The 22,783-nt window shown below is 40.6% G+C and overlaps 1 protein-coding gene across 1 annotated transcript in view; it reads left to right on the forward strand.

Moving 5' to 3' along the window:
* The window catches only part of RORA (RAR related orphan receptor A), a 68,754-nt gene extending 49,826 nt beyond the window's left edge, over positions 1-18,928 (forward strand). The window contains exons 3-10 of the mRNA XM_082488998.1: positions 6,033-6,174; positions 7,806-8,201; positions 11,305-11,426; positions 12,645-12,777; positions 13,469-13,576; positions 15,015-15,125; positions 16,482-16,594; positions 17,911-18,928. Of these exons, the coding sequence (XP_082345124.1) occupies positions 6,033-6,174; positions 7,806-8,201; positions 11,305-11,426; positions 12,645-12,777; positions 13,469-13,576; positions 15,015-15,125; positions 16,482-16,594; positions 17,911-18,075 (1,290 nt within the window). The 3' untranslated portion in view covers positions 18,076-18,928. The remainder of the gene's footprint in view (positions 1-6,032; positions 6,175-7,805; positions 8,202-11,304; positions 11,427-12,644; positions 12,778-13,468; positions 13,577-15,014; positions 15,126-16,481; positions 16,595-17,910) is intronic.
* The last annotated feature ends 3,855 nt before the right edge of the window (positions 18,929-22,783 follow it).

Below are 22,783 nucleotides of genomic sequence, written 5' to 3' on the forward strand. Positions count from 1 at the left end.
ATATTTTTTTCTCATAGCTGAAAGCTGAATCCAGTTCAGCGTTGTCAGAAAATACCTGAATGCTTCAAAAGGGCATAGCAAAACATTTAGTTTGAAATGAAGTTTTTTGTTAATGAACTATGTCTTTTAATTTGCAGATGCACTTAACTTGCTTTTGCTCTAAAGTGTCAGTTTATGCCCAACTGACCCACAAATGCATTAGTGTGATCCCTCTCTTTACTTGACTGTACGCACTTGGTCTCATAAAACCATCCATGTGGGGCATTTCTGGGCATTTCTCATGTTTTTCCAAGGTTTACAGGTACTGGCTTTTGTCTCTTGGGTCTTTTACAACCTAAGATGGTCTTGTTCATTGGAACTATAAGGGATGTCCCTGTTTGTTACTTCAGAAAACAATACCTGATGTATTGTCACTTTCCATCTTGCATTGTCATAGTATCATAGCCTGGTTAGTGTTGGAAGGGACCTTAAACATCATCTCATTCCAACCCCCTGCCATGGGCAGGGACACTTTCCACTAGACCAGGTTGCTCCAAGCCCCATCCAGCCTGGCCTTGAACACCTCCAGGGGTGGGGCCTCCACAACTTCCCTGGGCAACCTGTGCCAGTGACTCACCACCCTCAGAGTAAAGAACTTCTTCATAATATCTAACCTAAATCTCCCCTCTTCCAGTTTAAAACCATTAGCTCCCGTCCTGTTGCTCCACTCACCGATAAAGAGTCCATACCTACCTTTCCTGTAGGCCCCTTTAAGTACTGGAAGGCTGGTATAAGGTCTCCTCAGAGCCTTCTCTTCTTGAGCCTGAAGAACCCTAACTCTCTCAGCCAGTCTTCATAGGAGAGGTGCTCCAGACCTCTGATCATCTTTGTAGCCTCCTCTGGCCCTGCTCTTCCAGGTCCATATCCTTCTTATGTTGGGGGCCCCAGAGCTGGATGCAGCACTCCAGGTGGGGTCTCACCAGAGCAGAGCAGAAGGGCAGAATCCCCTCCCTCGCCCTGCTGGCCACGCTGCTTTTGATGCAGCCCAGGATGTATTTGGCTTTCTGGGCTGCAAGCGCACGTTGCTGCCTCATGTTGAGCTTCTCATCAACTGTCACCCCCAAGTCCTTCTCCTGAGGGCTGTTCTCAATCCATTCTCTGCCCTGTCTGTATTTATGCTTGGGATTGCTGCGACCCAGGTGCAGGACCTTGCACTTGGCCTCGTTGAACTTCATGAAGTTTGCACGGGCCCACTTCTCAAGCCTGTCCAGGTCCCTCTGGATGGCACCCCTGCCCTCCAGCATGTTGACCATGCCACACAGCTTGGTGTCATTGGCAAATTGCTGAGGGTGCACTCAATCCCACTGTCCATGTCACCAACAAAGATGTTAAACAGCACCAGTCCCAGTACTAACCCCTGAGGAGTGCCACCCGTCACTGGTCTCTGCTCAGACATCGAGCTGTTGACTGGAACTCTTTGAGTGCAACCATCCAGCCAGTTACTTACCCGCCAAGTGGTATGTCCGTGAAATCCATGTCCCTCCAATTTAGAGACAAGGATGTCATGCAGAACAGTGTCAAATGCCTTGCACAAGTCCAGGTAGATGATCAGTTGCTCTCCCCTTAATCCACCAATGCTGTAATGCAATCATAGGAGGCCACCGAATTCGTCAGGCATGACTTGCCCTTAGTGAAGCCATGTTGGCTGTCACCGATTGCCTCCTTATTTTCCATGTGCCTTAGCAGAGTTTCCAGGAGGATCTGCTCCATGATCTTGCCAGGCACAGAGGTGAGACTGACCAGCCTGTAGTTCCCCAGGTCTTCCTTTTTTCCCTTTTTAAAAATGGGGTAACGTTTCCCCTTTTTCAGTCAGCAGGAACCTCACTGACTGCCACGACTTCTCAAATATGATGGAGAGTGGTTTGTTCGTTCGTTTCATTCATTCTTTTTCTTTATTAGCCAATTTTTCATTACTCTGTTGAACATGCAGTGTCATATTGGCATTGCAAACATTTACCTCAAATTCATGCTTTTGAAGCATTGGGGTTTTTTCATTGTCTTTTGCCTAGCCAATTTCAAGCAGAACATGTTAGAAAAGAGATGAGCCGAGTTACAGGAAGGGCTCGTCAGGAGCCTTGTATAACCTGATGAACACAATCTCACCCCTGTCTTTATTGCATATGTATAACGGAACATTTTTTCTCTGTTTTCAGTGGCACTATAACTTTGTTATCAAATACTTTATTAACAAAGTTTATTAAACAATATTGTTGCCGCAGTCTCCTCCCTTTACAACTAAAATATGTGCTCATTTTCATAATAGGGTTAAAAATCCAATTTGAACATTCACCTGCCTTTCATATGACAGTGTATTTATCTGATGTATCTTTGAAGAAAATTTGCGGTAGTTTGCTTTAGAAAACAGTAAAAGAACGAACCCCCCCACCTAATTGTTAATTGCTCAGAATACTGCAAAACTTAATGATACGTGGAAGTCTTTAAGTATTAGCCATAAATCATAGGATTATGAATAAAACCTTTGTTGTCACAGGCTTGCATACAGTCATTCCAAAACGTCTGCCATTAGGATGCAGCAAGGCAGCTGTCAGCTGTTTTCTTGTAATTAAACAGCCAATGAGCAGCTAATTAAGACATATGTGTATACAGAAGTGGAAGTGGGTATGTTAATGAACTGTAGGAATCAATTCATTAAATGAAAATTTGTCAAAAGACCAAACATGAGATCAGCATTTCAGCCTGTGCCGCAGTGGAGCGGGAGTCTGTGCTGTGCCACTGGGGACGTGAGGGAAGCACGACTGGCTTTTCCCCCGCTAAGGAGCGAGCTGGGACACAAACGGCTGTAGTACCGAGGCACTGAGCAGTGAAGGTATTGAAACTATTAATAGACTTTGCAAAAACTGCCATTTACATTTCAAAGTTCTTTTTTAACAAGTTGTTATTCGAAGTGACTTGCAGATGAAAAGTGCTTGCGCCCTTTTTTCCCAAACTTGATTTCTTGGCAGCATATGAAAAACCATATATTGTGTTGTGTATAAATAGGAGTCTGAAATGCAGAGATGAAGCTACGGCTCGTAATCTGCTCTGCGTTTCTTCTGGCACTGTGTTAATGCATCTACATAAAAAGGGAGACATGCAAAGCTCAACGATGCCTCGTCAAAATCAGCTGGATCTTCATGCTGACATCAGGAGGAGGCAGGGCTCCCTGCGCTCACAGGAGCGCTCTCCCCAGAGACCTTGGCTCAGGCCGTGCCATCCGGCAGAGCGGTGTAACACGGTGACGGTTTTTAGTGCAGCAGTAGTTTTGTTGGTGTGTTTGATCAAGAGGGGTCCGCTCTGCCTGTGGCCCCATTAGGCAATCATCTGAATGTGAAATAAGGGTTGTGAACATGCATGCAATTAAGAGCATGTGGCCTGGGCTGGTTTGCATAATGCTTGAATGTATACACGTGTACCATGCATGCATCCACCTCCTCCTTCCTGGTGGAAAAATTATAGCTAGCTCCGTGCCTCTGGCAAGGTGAGGAAATAGAACAACACAACATAGCGTCGCTGCTTCTCTTCATCTAATAAAGGGGAGGAAAAACCAACTTAGGAAGAAATTGTATTTACTTACAGAAGGCTCCTGGGATAGGGGCTTCCCCACATCTATGTATGATATGAGGGCCCAAGGAGCACCAGAAGGTTAGAAACCTCAAAAATAAATGACAATAACGTAGAAGAACTTTGAGAGTAAAAAAACCTTCAGTTTAAAACTTCATTGTCGATTCATTCCCAAATCTCAGCTACGTCTATTTCTGAGCTCTGGGCAAGTTTAGATTCATTTCTGAAGTTTGGGGCAAGGGGTTTTTTTGCTTTCGCCGCTGCTGATGTTTTCAACATGCCCACATCACATTGTAGGGTTTGTTTTTAAAAGCACTCTACTACATCTCTGGTTTGTAAAGTGCAAGTGCTTTTAAAGGCCCCGGTTTCAGGCAGTTCTGCTCTATTGAAAATTTAGCTTCAAGCTGTAACTTAGCTGATGTATTGTACGCTAAAATGTATTGAGCAGCTGGGTCTCTAGGGAAAATCTGGAAAAGCAAACAGCCCAGTATTTTCTCCATTATAATACTAAAAATAAGCCTCAGCTTGACAAGAATATTCTTAATAAAGAGAAATATGCGAAACTGGCAATACAGACTCAGTATACGTCCCAGCTTAAGGAAAACGTATAGATCTCTGAGGTTATTGGGCCAGGTTCATTTTACATACTGCTTAAGTTGACTCTCAGGATCTCAGTGGATGCAGAAGATTTCATACGGTTCATGTGTGAGCATGTCATTCAGCGCAACTGTTAAAAGTTTGCAGAACTGAAATCTTAAGGGCCTGATACTGCAGAGATGCAGACCCTTGATCGGTAAGTCACGGGTCAGGTCAATACCTAATCCTGGTGTTCTAGCGGACCGCACTGCACTTGCATGAGTACCTGCGCTGGAGTGACAGGCCCCACTAAGGGTGCTGACAGAACGGGAAATTAAGCCAGCTACTTACCTAAGAGGCAGCGCCTCCAGAGGGAGCAGTCATGGCGGTAGAAATTTCCCTTGTATTTCAGGTTTTTTTTAGGGTGAAATGCACTCAATCAGAGCTCAATATGTGCAATGCTTTTAGTCTCGGTGACGATCATCTCGCTATTGACAAACATTAAAAAACAGTTGAAAGTTCAATCACATAGAAACAGAGACCAGAATAAATGGGTGAGAAATAGCGTACAGGAAAATGGGATTAAAGACAGACATCTTCAGTTTCCTCATTTTTTTTATACTCCGTTATTTCCCTGTTATAGCTTTAATAAAAGGGGCACGATTGACGAAGACTGGTGCCCTCCTCATAAGATGGGGGACGCGGGGGAAGGCGGGGGGGGTATCTCAGTGTTTTGTCATGTTTCAGTCTGCAGAAGTTTGCTGGGAAGTCTTTTACTTGTCATGCAGAAGTCCCTCCTGTTATTTATATGACCAAGGGTCTGGACAGAGTGTGCATGTGCCAAGGGACTCCGAAATGTGGCCTTCAAATAAATAAAAAAATTGGTAAAAGTCCAACTTTAATTAAAAGGTGCCCAGCCTTTCTGACAAGTATTTTCTTTGCAGCGCTGTTAATTAATCCATTATGTGGCAACATAAAACTAAAATACTGTGCTCACTGATCTCAAACACCTCTTTAGAATGACTGCATCTTCGCAGAATCCTTGTGAAGTAGGTATTACACATGCACCAGCTTATGTTTGGACAGTCTGTGGCAAAAAGATGAAATGAACTTCAAAGCCAAATGGCTGGTGTAGTGGTTAATAACATGCACCGTTCTGATGGAGAGAACTAAGTTGTAACTGCTGCGGAACCTTCCAGCACTAACTTTCTTTTGGAGATGGGTCTACCCGTTGCAGTTGACTCAGAAAAGAGATAATAGATAAGGTCTGTTTCAGCTTCCTCCCTTCTTAAGAATCTAAGTCCTGCGCCAAGTTGAACAAAACCTTGATTGTCAGCATCAAACAAATTAAGAAAAAAACATTTTAAAACATTGTTCTTTGCAGAAGGAACTGCTCAGTGTCATGCTCTGTATTTTTAAACACATAAATACACTGGTGAGGCTGAACGTCAGAGCCTGCTGTTGTCATCTCCAAAGAGCTGAACAGGATAGCAGCTCTTGAATCCTCCCTATTTTGGAGATCTGTGGTGACCCAGGAAAAATAGGAAATCTACGTCTGTAATTAGTTTTATCTCATTTGGAAAGAATTGCTGTGCCTTATGTAAGAATGTGACCTGTAAAATCAGTGAAAAATGTGTAATTCCTTTATGTCTCATAACGCTTTTTTATGATCCATTTCCTACTACTTACCGTTTTTCGTTTGTTTCTAGGAGAGAGGAAAAAAAACCCTGTTAATTTCCTTTAGTTGACTATAGCGTACTTGAACTTCATTTTCTGTGAGGTACGCTACCTTTCAGGCCTTCGTTTGCTCCATCAGTTCACAGCTTCTTGACTTGTATTTTGCAATTCTATCCCAGGGCTTTTTCAGGAGGAGTCAGCAAAGCAATGCTACGTACTCCTGTCCTCGTCAGAAGAACTGTTTGATTGACCGGACTAGCAGAAACCGCTGCCAACACTGTCGATTACAGAAATGCCTTGCTGTGGGGATGTCTCGAGATGGTAAGCTTTGCTAACACGTGGCTTAATGGAAAAAAGTAAAATAATGTTTAGTGTACTGTGTCCAACTAAAACAACACAAGAACTAAAAGTTAATTGTGTGTTGGACTGATAGTTGAGATCGAGTGGTTTTTATATGTTGCTATATGTTCACATAAATATATGTAAATCAGGGCACGTATGAAGTTCTTGGATTATTTTTTTTTCCCCTTCTCATCTATTACAGTTCCCAGTTAAGAGCTTTGCCTCTGGTCACTTCTTGAAGATGCAGTATTTAGTCTAGTGTTAATACTATCTCTGTGTTCGTTCCAATTAAAGTGACATAGTGTAGTTGCAAGTATCGCTCCAATTGCCATATTGGTACAGATCAGAACTGGTTCACAATACAGAGAAGTTTAAACGTGTGTATAATGAATAACGGAAAAAACGCAGAGAAAATAGCAGTGTTTTGTCAAAGACAGAATTCTGAAGCGAATGCGTTCCAGTGCTGTTAATATTAAGCTCAAAATGACACCTGGTGTAATGACAAAAACCCACCTCTGTGAAATGGAAGCTTATGTAACTCGACGAGAACTGGATTTGCAGCTGATATTTGCACACCTCCCCCGTAGATGTAGTGAAGCTGCCACCGCTTACCCAATTTGAAGATCTGACTCAGTCTTTTCCCCTGTAATAGTGACAGCAACGCTACAGGTTCTACTAATACATATGCATTACACTCTGTACATGAGGCCCGATCAAGGAGGTTGTTTTCAGATTACATTTACTTCTTAATTTTTTTTATTGGGCATGAAACTAAAAACCTGAAACAGTTGATCGTGTAATGACTAGTGCCTCCGACGTGTTTGCTTTCCTGTAGAAAAGTACAAGGTGGTAGTCACCTTCCTCAACGATGAGCTTTTACCACTGATACAGGTCCCAGAAATCACATACCATGTTCTTGGGAATTCCCTGGATGTGCCAAGCCAGTTGCTTCTGGCTTATGCTTAATAGTAATACTTCTCATAGTAATAGTCTTGTGGTGAGTTCTACACACGCACGTGCACACACACGGACACGTACAGTTTTAACAATAATTCACTGGGTAAACATTTTTGCCTGTCACAGTAAGCTGCACTGAAAACAGGTTCTGTGGTTCTTCCCATGTCCTTGGGTCCTACTATCAACCAAGCTTGCTTTTCACGCTCTTTGAGTACCCCACGTGTTCATACCTATTTCTAGGTTCACTCTGCAGTACGACTATACAGCTAGTAGGAACCGGACGGTTCCTCTCAGACCAGCTTCTTCTGTTTTAGCTTCTACTTTTCCAGGTAGGATTTGAATGCTGAAGAGATGCATCTGTCAACTTTGGTGGATATATATGAGAAAATCTTTTCAGTATAGAAGTGGAAAGTTAATGAATTAAGCTAAAACAGTAACTTCTCGTGGTCCATTTAAGTAGCATGTTAAAACGGTCTTTTAAAGCGTAGCAGCTATGTTACCTGTAACTGACAGAAGTGATTCTTAGGTCTGCCCATCCTGTGGATGTGCCTTTTGTACTGTTCCCTCACGTGTAGCATTTAAAGACCCAAGACAATTAAAATGCAGTATTGGATTTGTAGAAATGTAATATATTGTGTGTGTCTGTATTTCAGCTGTAAAGTTTGGTCGAATGTCAAAAAAGCAGAGGGACAGCCTGTATGCGGAGGTGCAGAAACATCGAATGCAGCAGCAGCAGCGAGATCATCAGCAGCAACCAGGAGAGGCAGAACCACTAACACCAACATACAATATCACCACCAATGGGTTAACAGAGCTACATGATGACCTCAGTAATTACATTGATGGGCATACCCCTGAAGGTAGCAAAGCAGACTCTGCAGTTAGCAGCTTCTACTTAGACATACAGCCTTCTCCAGATCAGTCGGGTCTTGATATTAATGGAATCAAACCAGAACCAATATGTGACTACACACCAGCATCGGGCTTCTTCCCTTATTGTTCTTTTACAAATGGGGAGACCTCTCCAACTGTGTCCATGGCAGAATTAGGTAATGAGAGAGAAAAGCTTCCATTGTAATTGTCTTAATGTAGTACCCTTTGGATTAAAGTGACACGTTTAGCCAGGTGATAGCGAGAATGCTGCTTCAGTACAGGTGTGAGCATGTATGGGCATTCTTCTGCGAAGTGTACAACACCCTAATGGGGGTATGTGGTGAACACCTTACGGAACAGGACTAAAAATCCCAGGAGCTTGTGGTTTATCAGCTCTAGTAGTGTTGGTTTTGTTGCAGTCCTTGTAATAGAACCCTTTGAATACTGATTAACAAACTAATATTTATTGCTGAGCGAACAGAGTATTTCTTTATGTACAGATTATTTTCGAACATTTTACCTTCTTTTTCATTACCTCAATACTCTTATTTTCTAACAAAAAGTGATGAGGCTGATTTTCTTCTACTCTTTACCTGTACCTGGGAAATAGGAAACCAAAGCACCAGTCTAATCTGAGGGCAGTTGTCCTTGCCACTGGTTAAAGAGAATCTGGCTCCAGATACTTCAGGCAATTTTTGAATGTAGCAAGTTTTGATAATTTCTTTAAGAGCCTTATAATGACCTTATATTAACGAGCACGTTTTAGTTTAAACTCTTCCCTGAATGATTACAGTAGGGCTGAATTCCACAACTATGACTTGTCAACACCTGAGACTCGAGTTAGAGCGTGCTGTGTGAACTGGTTGGTAAGCAGACTGAAACAAGACATTAGAGAAGCGGCTTTAAGATTCTATTACTTATATAAGCAGTCAGGTGTTTAAAACAGTGATTTTGCTTGCTTAAGCAACACTTTTGCTAATTATTCCATTATGAAAACCTAAAAATAGTTTGAAAAATCGGGTATTACAAGTTAAATTTTTCTCTTTTTGCTAACTTTTTTAATTAGAGCCAAGTACATGATACGAAATTTTGCTTGTTTTATTTTAGTTTATGTTCTTTTGAGAAATTTTGCAGAGAGGCAGGCACAAGAAGGCTTACTTTTCAATGTCCTTATGTTGCAGAATGCTGTTCTCTGCAATGTAATTTGTTGTGATAGCCAAAATACTGTGTCTGGCTTGAGTTCAAATAACTTCAGTTACAGATAAGTAAAAGCGAGAAGAAAAAATTAGGATAAAAGCTATGCTACCAGCTCTGTCTCTATCAAATGGTTGTTGATATTCTCGTGGGAGTTACTAAAAGATCTACATTAAACCCACAGAAAAAAAGAAAGGGCTTTTCCTTCCTAGGCGAGGTGTTGAGTTTGGAACGCTGGCCTAAAATAAGCTTGTCGTGTTGCTTACCTGTATCTCCATAGTGCTTGCATTTAAACCCTACAGAGCGTGATTTGGGTGCCCAGCGCTGGCATTGCCAAACAACATTTGAAGAATGTTTGTCTTCCAGACGAAGGTTTCAATTTAGAAAGGTGTGGCTGTTCAATGAAAGTATTTAGGTGTGTGCTGAAATACAGTCCAGAACTGAGGCCGAGGCTCGTGAGTAACACAATCACGTTTCACCTTCTGTGTCCTGCAAGGGCACGGGTATAATGCTGTCAGTTGCTGGTAGTGACAGCAAATGTTTTAAGCACGGGCTGATAAAAAAAATAAACAAACATTGCTCTGAAATACATGAAAGCTATGATGACAACCAAAAGTAAACTACCTTATATTCTACCTCATTGATTGCTCAGGTAGCACATATAGTCTGATTTTACCCCAGCTGGATGCTAGGGACTTTTCAGGTAGCGTCTTACATCAGACTAGTAATGCAGTATGATACTAATCAGACTGATGGGTCCAGCAGTTTAATTTGTAAAGAGTTGGGTTTGGTTGTTCTTAAACCAAGCGAGTTTCACAGAAGACCTCACGCTGGAGTCCCTCGGAATACCCCCACGTTGTTAATGACCACCGTTCTTACTCATTTTAAGCCTTACTCGTTTAAGCAAAAGCATCAGCCACCGACTTGTGTGAGACGGGTTGCCAGGCCTCTGCTTGTCACGTCTAAAACAAGAGAACAGGCACGCGTGAAGGATCAGGGTAGAAAAAGAGAAAGACAGAAGTGGAATTCAGATGTCTAAATGCTATTCACGCTTTTGAAGGTCGTTCCTGAAGGTTTATGGAATCAAGTTTTACTAATACATATAAATCTGCCTTATATGGGTCTTTTAACCAAGTATAGCAGCAGAAGGTAGCTTACTTTGAATTCAGATGTTGGTAGGGAATTTGAAATCACACGCAGTTAACTGAGCGACTACTCTGACGCTGAGGAAGAAACCCTCGAGTCTTTACTGTGTTATATTAATTATCTGGGTTCTCTAATAAGTGTATTTTCCTAATATTTTTTTAATGATATGAGAGTAGAAAAGAAAAGAAACTTTTCCCTCCCAGGCAGCCTCATGTGATAGTGTCCTGCTGGACAGAACACTGGACAGCTGGTAACTATCTGTACTTCTTTATTAGAAAGATGCCGTTGTATAAAACACAAACGACTTTAGCTTCTGAAGGTGTGCTGCCCGGCGCGGTTGCACCCCTGCGCGACAGGCAGCGTCCTGCCCTCAGCAAGGCAGTCCCGCCGGGGGTCTCGTACCCTCAGGTGAAGGCTCCGGCACCGTACTCATTCGCGTTCTTTTCTGCGGCTCCGCTTATAGCGCAGTTCTCAGCCGCGGCTTGAGGGCTGCCTTGTCTCACAGAAGGCGGCGCGGCCGAGCGTGCCGTGCCGAACGCTCCCGGCTTTCGCCGTTTGCCGTCCGCTGCCCCCCGTTTCGGCGCGACCTTGGGGCGGCGGCGGCGGGGAGCGGGGGAAGCCCGTCCCCGCCAGGGGGCGCTGTACCTCCCGCGGGGCGCGCGCCGGGCTACGCGCAGAGCGCCCCCTAGCGGCCCGCGCTGCCTGCAGCCTCTGCGCGGGCTGCCCTCCCCGCCTTTGTTTTGGGGAAGAGACATCTAAGGAGGTCTGAAATTAAAGCACTTTTTTCTAACAGGGAACTCGCTCCCCGCCCGTCCGTCCCGTCCCGTCCCGTCCCGTCCCGTCCCGTCCCCCCCTCCCGCGTTGCAAGTGGAATCTGTTCGCTGTCTCGTGTGGAACTGGGCATTTTTAACGTGTGTCACTTTCTGGTCTTTCTTTTAGAACATCTTGCACAGAATATTTCCAAGTCACACATGGAAACTTGTCAGTACTTGAGAGAGGAGCTACAGCAGATAACATGGCAGACTTTTCTGCAGGAAGAAATTGAGAACTATCAGAACAAGGTATAAAAGCATGCCAAACTATGGCATGGGTTTTTTAAAGCATGGTATTTCTATAACACACTGCAAAATTCACTTTGTCACTGCTTTCTGTTTACTACCAGGAATGTGTATTTTTGTGTGTTTTCAAAAAGATAATACACTAGAATCAAAAGCAGCGAGATGGTTCGGATATCCTTTGCGTTTGTGATTTTTACAGGTACAGGAAAAGGCAAAGCCATATTCCTTAAATCCGTCTGTGATTGATAAACAAGGTTAAGAAACCAGAAGAAAAAATGTCAATCCTAAATGGCACGTTATTTTCATTTCTTGATTTCTGGTGGATCAACACCACCACCAGAAAAAAGCTGAACCCACCAAGTTTTGTAATTTTACATGGTGTGGGTTTTTTCGAGTTTATAAACACAGGACTCTGTCAGATTTCCAGCCTTCAGTGCCTGGTGGTGACCCTGATTCATCCCACAGTCGTCACCCAGTGTTTCAGTTGTACCTACAGACCAGCAGCACTGCTGCCGTACCACCCGGGGGTATTGGGAGATTTAGTCCGTGTTTGTATTTCCAATACGCCTGCCATCCACAAATGACTACCAAACGGCTACTTTTGGAAAACTGTCTTGGGAAGCACTATTAAAGTACACTGCTGTTTGAACATATTTTTTAATTTCCACAAAAAATATTTTAACCGTTAAGAATATAATTTTTCCCACGGATTAGGTAATTTCATTCTGAATTATTAGCAACATATGAAAAAATCACTATTTGCATGTCTTCTTTATGTTGTTAATGAGATGATCTTCATATGTGTATATCTTTATGAAGATGAGGTAGTTAATTTACAGTCAGTACAAAATACAGAACTGGACAGGAAAAATTTGATATGCACTACTAGTGTAAATTGGCATTTTCTTTTGATGCAGTGAATAAAATTCCCACTGAAATCACCAGAGTCATTATACTTTGACACTTTTGGCTTATGAAGTAAAAACACTGCCATCTGGATCTCTTCTGACATCACGGAGAAGTCATACATGTTTACATTGTCACTCATCCACGTGAGGCTTTGGCTTTGAGGTTCATTCCCCTTGTTTTACAAGCAGACTGTAGCCAGGAGCGCTCGAGAGAATTGACTCCGCTTCGTTTTTCAGCTCAGTTTTGCTTTATGAAAATGAGCTTTCCAAACCTTGATTAGTAATTTTTCGATTTTTCTTCTCTCTCAAACAGCAAAGGGAGGTAATGTGGCAGTTATGCGCAGTCAAAATAACAGAAGCTATACAGTATGTAGTGGAATTTGCCAAACGCATTGATGGCTTTATGGAACTGTGTCAAAACGATCAAATTGTGCTTTTAAAAGCAGGTATGTGGGTCAGTTTTAAGGTCTGCTTCTATTGGTTTTGACTGAGGAAGGTCTTACCTGTATACAGTGATTATATACACACATATACATATGTTATACAATTATCATTTAAAATAATACAGGGGAAAAACCTTTTGAATTGTCTGTGTCTTTTTTTAAAGTATTATACCTTCTACATTACTCTGGATAGAATGAGTTCAAGTCTACATATGAAATTTGCATTATGAACAAAGGGAGCAATGAGTGTGTAAAGATGAAAAAGTGGGATTCAGATTTTTTTATTATGGCTTACTAATAGTGAATGACATATTTCAAGGTAAAAATCCAGATTGTTCTATGCAAGATGTTGTAGAAGTAATGCAGTTTACAAATACTGGACGAACTTGTCAAAGCTTTGTGAACATAAATCTAAATGAGCTGCTTTGACTTCAGAGACTTCATTACTCTAATAAAAAATTATTAGAGTTTATTAGCATTAACTAAGTTGCTTTAGCAAGAACTTCTAAAGGGGTTTATGGGAACTCTATTAATTCTACTAGCAAATCAAGCTATGCTCTGTTACACCACAGAAACCTGCTACCCTACTTGATTGATACTGAATGCAGAGCATGGGAATTTTATTAATCCTCATTTGCTCGTTGCAACTGAAGTCTCTACTTAAACAGTCAAACATACATTGTTTCTGTTTTAGGGTCTTTAGAGGTTGTGTTCATCAGAATGTGCCGTGCCTTTGACTCCCAGAACAACACAGTCTACTTTGATGGCAAGTATGCTAGCCCAGAGGTTTTCAAGTCCTTAGGTAAGGAAATGTCAAGTGTTGTATCTTAAAAAAAAAAAAACAAAAAAAAAACCAAAAAACCCCTCACAGAATAAAAAGAATAAGGTGGAAAAGCAAGGGGACAGCTGCTTTGAGAAATTCAGGCTATAGTATTCAAATAAAAGAGTTCCAAAGCTAAAACTGCTCATTTTGAAAGCAGTCATGCTGGCTCTGTTTGAGGCCAAGCCTATTTCAGGAGTTAAAACAGTTTAACTCCATGCAGTAAAGGACTGTTGTTGAGATTCAACACTTAGATCAGGCTCGAGCAGTCTGGACACACTTGCTAAGAAGAGAAGCCCAGATTTCATATCTAGTGTAAAATTTTCTACATCCTGTTGGAAAAAGCAGCAGATTTTAAGCTAATTTTGGATATACTGTCATTACTGCTTTAAAGATGTTAGTAGTGTTTTGTAATATGCAAAGTCCAGTTATTTGCAGGCAAAATACTGTAAATCAATTTTTTTAATAAACCCCAGTTTATCATTTTGATTTTTTCCTGTATATTTTTGCTGATTTTAAAAGGATGCATTTCACTGCGTATAGATTTGGGATGTAAGCCATTTTGGAGGGCAGTGAAAATACGGTAGCGGAGAATGCTGTACAATTACTGAAGTATTCTCTGCCTTTCTAAAACACCGCAAGGTACACGGTTTGAGTGCAAACAATTCAGAGAATGCAGTATCAGATGTGCGTTCCAATGAAACATAACTTCCATCAGTTACCAACTACATCCAGAAATTTAGACTGGGTTGGGGCTGAGATCTGCAGAGGAGAGCCCTCTTCCATCAGGTTGCGATCCCCTTCAAAGCAGGGCTCCACTTTTGCGAACTCTGTAACAGCATGTGTAACAGCAGCAGTAACCTGACTTACACCTGTGTGAGCAAGAGAATGGATGAAAGGAGATAGAGTTCCTTTTCTGCATGAAAAGCTTTCAGACCTTGGCTTCTCCCTCTGCTCCTGCATGTACCTTTTATGCCTCTCTCCCCTCCCTCTTCTGTGTGCTCAACAGTCTTACAATCAGCACTTCCCAAGTACACGTTTCAAACCTCCAGTCCACAGTGACATGAAAAAGTTCCATTTAGAACAGAAACAAAGCTAAACCAATTTTAAGCTTGAAAATGGACTTGGGTTTTATCCATAATCACCCCAAAAGAACCAAATGTGGAAAAGATACAGTGTGCAGAATCCTGCCTGCCAGGGTGTGGGAGCTGGGGACTCGTGGGAATGGGGAAAATGCTCAGAAAATGCTCAAGTGTGAGTGAGATCTCGTTACCATCGCTCCATAGTTGTTAAGGAGAAGACCATTCACCTATGAAGTATTTTACATCCATTTTTCACCTCCATCACACTAAAAGAACAACTCTGTAGCTCTGAAGTAGTTTTGAACAACGTGGCATGAGCTGTACCTTCTTTTTGGCAGGTTGTGAAGACTTCATTAGTTTTGTGTTTGAATTTGGAAAAAGTTTATGTTCTATGCACCTGACAGAAGATGAGATAGCTTTGTTTTCTGCGTTTGTGTTAATGTCAGCAGGTAAGAGTTAAAGGTTTGCTCTAGGTTTATTTGGTAGAGGTCATTTTTATTTTGAAGTCTCTTTAATGATAATGTTAAGACTACTGGACAGTGTGAAATGTCATCACCTTTTTCAGTGTCTCCTTCTTGACCAAAATTTTTATTTTCATAAACACATTAAAACTATGAATTTAGGAATAAATTTGTTAAGTTGGACATCCTAATCCAAGCCCTTGTTTTCCAAATTGTCACCTCGTTGAGTACTCGGCTGCTTTGCAAAAGCTCAAATGCATGTGAGTGAGACCATTTGGTCAGTCTAGGTGAGACAGGCAGAAGGTAGCCACCGGAATTTATATAGTCAGCTTTCAATGTATGTGATCTTGCAGCTGTAGCAGAATTATCTCAAGCATAAGACAGAATGCTTTCAGTGTCACCTCAGGACTGTTAAGTGGGGTTGCCATTTTAGCATGGTACAAAGGTACCAAGGTAGCTTAGGTATCTCTGTCCCCATTGGGAAACTGGGTACGCCAAGAATGATGGTGCCAGACATACAAGTCACCCTGAGTGTCAGCCTGGGTCTACCATACCCGTGACTAAAATAACTTAATAATCTCAAGTAGATACACACAGTACTCCAGGTTCTGGGAAGGCTTATTAGGTCAGGTGAAACAAGATACTGGTGCAGAAAGTCAGTTCATGTCTGGCATAACACCCAAGGAAATAAACGCTCTGTTTTTAGACTGCAGCATAGTGGACTCAGGAGTGGCTGTGGAAGAGTCTGTTAGCAACAGTGGGTTTATTGAGACTATCTTAAATACATTCTCGTGCTGTTTGCCAGATTGGAAGTATGTTAGCCCTGTGCCGTCGTAGTACGTAAGTCATAGAATCCCACAGTTCTGCCACGTAGAGGATGTGGCAGCTAATACTACTTTTCTGCTAGGAATTTTAGCAGCTATTTTTTCCTAATAGCTGAATATCTACTTCTAATTTTTCTGTATGTCGCTGTAGATCTTAGCAAGAACATTCACTCCAACTACTTGTTCACTATGTGATGTATTCATTTCCCACTTAAAAGTTGCTAGCTTCATTTGGTAAATACCCTGCATTTTACAGACCTTGTTAGCAAATAATTAATAAATCTTACTCAGATATGCTGCATTCTTCTAATTAAGGGCTTCATAAAAGTAATTTTACATGCATGAAATAAATATACTCCAAAACCTATTAATTTTCAAACTCACTTTCTTTATAAGAGTATATAAGAAGTGGAGGGAAGGTTGCAAACAAGAAAGATGAATCTGTAACAGACTTCGTACTTCCTAGCGTGCTGTGATTGATGCGTGCAGTACTAGAGGTGTTAACTCCGTTTATATTTAGATCGCTCATGGCTTCAGGAGAAAGTAAAAATTGAAAAACTCCAACAGAAGATCCAGCTAGCGCTTCAGCATGTCCTACAGAAGAACCACCGAGAAGATGGAATTCTAACAAAGGTAAGACTTGTACTATGCCGTGTCACATAGCTGTGAAAGTATGCTTTCTTATGAACAGTATCCTAATGGTGGTGTAAAAGCTTTTAAGCAGTTCATTTGTTATTTATAAACCCAGAATTCTTTGTTCAAAATCAAGGTGCTTAGCTGAAACTATTTACTAAAAAACAGAAGAGGTGAAATAATGATGTACTAGGGAGCAAGGCTGGTAACGGTCTGAAAAGAATTATTTTAATGTTGAACTTCATGAAAAGTGATGAAGGTTTTTATCGTATTTCTCCTACATGTTTCTGCCACAGAATCCTATTTGGGTTCTACAACATGCACGCCTTAATCCTTGTGAAATCTCTGCCTGCATGACAATTAAGTTGTTTTAACACGCAATACCCAAACGAACCTTGCTTTTTAGTCTTCCATGAGAAGTTCCCACACAGCCGTTTTCTCAGCAGTTCTTCCCAATATTGATGCCTAGGGAAGAGAAAAGAGATACTACGTACTATTATGCTAATCTAAAGTATTTTCACTTTAAAAAGTGGTGTGACGTTAAAAAAAGTAAATCTGAAGAACTGGGGAAGGATAGGTACTTCCTTACAGAGCTAGTTCCTTTTAGAACTCTACGCAGCCAGAAAGCTTATGGTTAGTTTCACACCACAGAACTAATTACAACAGAAGCAGGATGGTCCACCCCAGGCTTTGGAGATTGGCCTCATTTCAAATCCTAGCTCACATAATTCTTTTCCCAGCATATACTTTGGATACCTTTGCTGGAAGAAAGTTTCTTCCATGCGCTTTGATAAAAATATTCTACTCAGTAAAAATATTTTACTCAGGAAGTAATGTTTTTGAAGTACAGATTTTTATGGTCTGTTCCTTTTCACCTTATTTGGCATAAATTAGAAGAGCCTAATCTATTGCATTGCCAGTTCTCCCCATAATATTCACAGTGGGTTTAAAAGTAGTCAGGACTGCCTTCTTCCAAGAGAACGACTAAGTTCCATGAATGAAGATCCAGCCATGAAATACTTCTATATCAATCCAGTGCTTGGTAGTCAGTAGTGAGGTAGTGAGGAAACCTAATGATACGCTTTAAGATTATTTCACAAATAATGTTAATCCATTACTTAAACAGCCTTTTACTGGCTTCCTCTTTTTTTTTTTTTTTGTATCTAACATACACTTCTGAACATCTGAAATATCATTGCTAAGGTAAACAACTGAAGCGAACTCAAACTGTTTGAGAGCGCATTAATCCTAAGAGCAAGATTGGGAGGCCTGGTTCCATATATATGACCGTATGACTTCTGTTCATTTTTTTACAGTTAATATGCAAAGTGTCTACTTTAAGAGCACTGTGTGGACGACATACAGAAAAGCTTATGGCATTTAAAGCAATATACCCAGACATTGTACGACTTCATTTTCCTCCACTTTACAAGGAGTTGTTCACTTCAGAATTTGAGCCAGCGATGCAAATTGATGGGTAAACGTATCACCTAAGCACTTCTAGAATGTCTGAAGTACAAACATTAAAACAAAAGAAAGGAAAAGAAAAAAAAAAAAAGAAAAAAAAGAAAGAAAACCAAGACACTTTATATGGCCCTGCACAGACCTAGGGAGCCAACACACTGCACATCTCTTGGCGGTCGGGGTCAGGCGAAGGATGGGAAACAATGAAACAAAGTTGAACTTGTTTTTCTCATGCATATGATTTCCATTATGCCTACAAATATGGACCCTTTTTCTGTCTCAACTTCTCAATCCTTGACCTCTGTTTACACAGACTGAGGGTACTAATGTCAGAAGGTTGTTTTCTCTTGTAGTTCACTGCCCAGACTTTTGACAGAACAATCAATTTGTTGATCAGAACAGAGAGTCCACTTAGTAATCAGCGACTGGTGTGCATTGCAGAGATTTCAGCATCAGTTTGCACAACTTGCTCATTGTTTCATGAAGGACGATTTTTTTCACCTACCAGTTTGCCAGTAGACAGAATGGCATGAAAAGGGTCCATAGCAATAGCAACAATAGCATTATAATATATTACAGGGTAAATGGGCATGAAGACTATATATAGCAAAAGAGATATTGTTTATATATTGTTTTAATTAATATAAAATGTAGTTACTGGTATAGCTTTTCTTGTTGAATTGATAAGGCACTTTCATTTTGCACCTTTTTCTTTAAATTAAATGCTAGCGTGTTCATTGTTGTGTTGCATGTGCACCAGAAATTCAAGTTTAACTGAAAAAGGTTTGGCAGGTACTGGTACATTGGGAGGTATTTATGCTGCTGTTTTCCACGTTACTTTTAAAGAGAGGCTGGTCATATCCTGAAATGGTTACACAGATTTTTTTAGAGAGTTGAAAAATAATGACAGTTTTCTAAATTAAAATCAGCTTTTCAGCTGTTAATTTCAAAGGTACTTTTATTTTCAAATCTTTCAAACCTGGATGTTTAACATTACATGCCTAAACTCAGTCAAAAGCCTCATTTTCAATGGTGCTGAGTCTCCTTGGTCAAAGTTAAACTAAGCAATTACAGATCACTTACAAATGAGTAACACAGCATCCTTGAAAATCAGGCTAATAAAGTGTATTTCTGCCCACCGTAAATCCAGGTTTGAAGGTATTTACTCAAGTCTGTATCTACAGTAAAAGTATGTCTGTATGACATGTATGTGGCAAAGTAATTTTTATACATAATATTACATACTTTTGTACTCCATATGGTAAACAATGCCTTCAAACTCCAGACTCTAGCCTAGCAAAATCCATAGGAGGTTTGTCTTTGACTTCAGTGAGATGAGACACTGACCCATGTCCAGCATCCAGCGGTTCAATTTCAGGTAGCTGAACAGAAAAGTCCATTTCTCTCCTTATTTAAAAAGATGCACTTTAAACTTTACCAGATGAGGACAGACTAACAACATAAAGGCGTGCTGTTGCTAGAAAGCATTGGTTTGTACTCTGTATAATGCCTGGGAATCAGTAATATCATAAATCTGCAGTCTGAAATTGTGATTCCCGTATTGCATAACCAACGAGTGAGTGGAATCTTGCTGTCTTTATTATTAATTACCATTCCCTTTAGGGAGAATGCTGTCTCTGAGCAAATTTGGCAAGTAAACCTAGTTTTGAAGGAAACAGATTCACAATAAATGACATCACAAAATAAACTGTGGCTGTTGGAGCCAGAGGTGCGTAACTGGTTTGGATGAGATGAGGATGTATAACTGGATGCCTTGTAGGTCTACACAAATGAAGTTTCTGATGAAGTACTTAAGAAAAAGCCAGGAACTTTAAAAAGAAAAAGGAATGAGACAGGATGTGCCCTGCTGCTTTAACTGCCAAGGCTAAACGATCTCTGACATATATTATAGTCGTTGAGAAGAAACAGAAGTAAATAGAAGCACGCTGAAGCCGCACGCAGAAGCCTAACTGTTTTTAAAAGGAGAATTAGGTCAGTGGGTTATTATAAGCAAACTTGAGGTTTATTCTATGATTTGAACATGTTTCCTTTGGGGTCAAATTGAGACATTTAGCTGTGACATATATAAGCAATTTTATAGTCTGCCACGTCAGGGAAGCTTACAGCTAGCACTCCCCTCTGTGATTTGAAAGGAGGGGCAGATGAGCGTCAGATGTTTCCCCTACAGAGCAGTATGCCGCCACAGTATGGGAGGGGAACGCCTGCACCTCTGTGAGTGCTGGGATGGAAGCAGGAGAGGGCTTTTGGAAAAAGTCCACAGAGCCGTCCTTTTACTGCTCCGTCCTGCCTGCTCCCGAAGAGGCGGCTCACAGCCCAACACATGTGCTCTCCAGTCTCACTGAAACACTTTTCCTAGAGTCATTGTTTACTTTATTGGAGTAACTGGCATGATATGGTACTTTCACACTAATGTGTGTTCCTATTTTTAAAGCAACCCTTTTAACTAACAAAAGTTTTCTGAATGTGACCAGCCTTAGGTGCTAGTCCTGTAAAGATCAACTAAACTTAATTTCAGTGTCAACTAATGATTAATGAAGTAAGACCTGTACTTTTTTAGAGAACGAGATACAACGCCTACTTCTGACAGTAAGTAGACTACCAGGCAAAATATTTTGGGATTAGTTTTCAGTCACGTCCTTTTCTTACCTTTTCCTGATGAATATCAGTACTTTACCAGGCCTCTAGGTGCAAATGGTTTTGTTTGGTATCTAGTTCAGCAGATTTACACCCATAAGTCATTGACAACATAGATTTCTGGAGCATTTACTAATAAAATACATAACCATAAAAAGGATCCAGACAGGGCCTTAGCTGAAAGCCCTTTGCATCTGAAAACAGCTTGTGACATGATCTTCCAGGCCAGAAAGCGCTGCCATTTTTGTCCATGGGAGCTCCTGTGTACTGGCACCTTGTTAAATCAGGCTCTGCGTACGTACCCCAAGTAACTCTGCTTTCCTGATCACAGTAACCAGCCACTCGGAAACAGAATATTATTTTTGTTTTGCTCTTCATAGACAGGGGAAAAAAGGGGATATAGCATGGCAGATGTAGTGATAAGACTGCTGCTGCCAAGGAGGCTTTTATGAAAGGGGACGTAGAATCACGTCAGAGTGACGGCCACGCAGGAACCCAGCGCAGCAGAGGAAATGCACTCTGCAGAACCTCTGGGACCATGGTCTGGTATCAGATGATCAAGCCAATATTCAGTTAAAAAATCTATTTGGGGTCAATGGAATCGTCACACGAGTATTTTCGTAATCTGCCCAGTTCACTACAGACAAAAACATGAGCATAGCTGAAGATAAAGGAATAATATATCATTTTTCAATGATCCGTTCCTTAAAGCCTGCAAAGAGATTTTCATTGAGCGTTATATCTATCCACAGAGACGTTTTCTGGCTTTCTAAGAAAGAGATACTATACTATACTATACTGTCATTTGAACCACCCTAATATACTTCAACATCTCCAACATTGTTTGATGTTTTAAAAACTACGGGATAAGGTGAAAAGAGAGGCTGTTTTTAAGTTTGGTTGTTCTTTATTAAAGCTTGTCTATCTTAGTATGGATACCAAGATATCTGTGTGTGTATGTGCACCTGCGTGTGTGTGAGAGTACATTTGTGTGCGCACATGAATATATGCGTGGGTATGTGTGAGTGGCTGCTTCTAGGCTGTTAAGTGTCAATGGAATAAAGAAAATGTATTCAAAATACTTAAGTCAAAAATAGAAGGTGGATAAAAGATTTATTCTATACAAAGCCTTGTCTGGACCACTTTAGAGAGACTTCTATTTTTTTAACCCTTCTATAAATGTTTGATGGCACTTGAAATATTCCTGCAATAAAATGTGATTTGTGTAAACATTAAAAAAAAAAAGATTTTGTAATGTGAAACAATGAAAGAAAGTAATGTAATTTTTCTAAAAAACAAAAAAAAAACAAACGAACGAACTTTGTATTATTTTCTTGATGGAATTTGTCTATTTGTCTTTGGAAAACTTTTTATTTCATTGAATGTGCCATAGTAGAGGTGTGTTTTTCTTTTTCTTTCTTTTTTTTTTTTTTTGTTTTTTACATTTTAGATTAAAGGAATAGCTGTGTTCCGACATTCCAAAATGCAAGATGACATAGCAGTCATGATTAAAAGGTTTGATTAGTAAGCTTCAATCATCGTTGCTTTTTTTGCACATGTTCTTCATTCCTCTACAGTGCAATATGTACATAGAGCACTTGCGGGTGTAACCTTGATCCCTCAGGGAAAAATACATATTTGTACAGGACTTTTTTTTGCCTTTTTTTTTTTTTTTTTTTTTTTTTTTTGCTAAGGAATGTCGATTGAATCACTTGTCTGTCGTTGAGGGGCAGCCAGATAATAATCCTATACCACTGTCACAAAATATTGATTGTTTAAATTTTGTGCCCTTTTATAATTTAAAAAAGAAAAATAAAAGTTATTTTCTGACAGTTCTTTGTGCTGATTGGTGAAAAAAAGGGTAAATAGATAAGCACCTTATGATTGACTTAACTGTGAATGACAATCCATCTCGTTACAACAACAGAAGCCCTATCGTTTTGGAGCTGGGGTTAACAGTCAGAAACTAATGTGCTCAGGGATCTTCTAAAACTCTTCAACAGGGTGGCCAGTACTACTGGTGGAACAAATTACTTTAAAAAAAATATGCTAGTATTTCTTCCTTTCCCC

This window comes from Vanellus vanellus (genome assembly GCF_965231255.1).
Source record: "Vanellus vanellus genome assembly, chromosome: 11".
Taxonomy (NCBI): Eukaryota; Metazoa; Chordata; class Aves; order Charadriiformes; family Charadriidae; genus Vanellus; species Vanellus vanellus.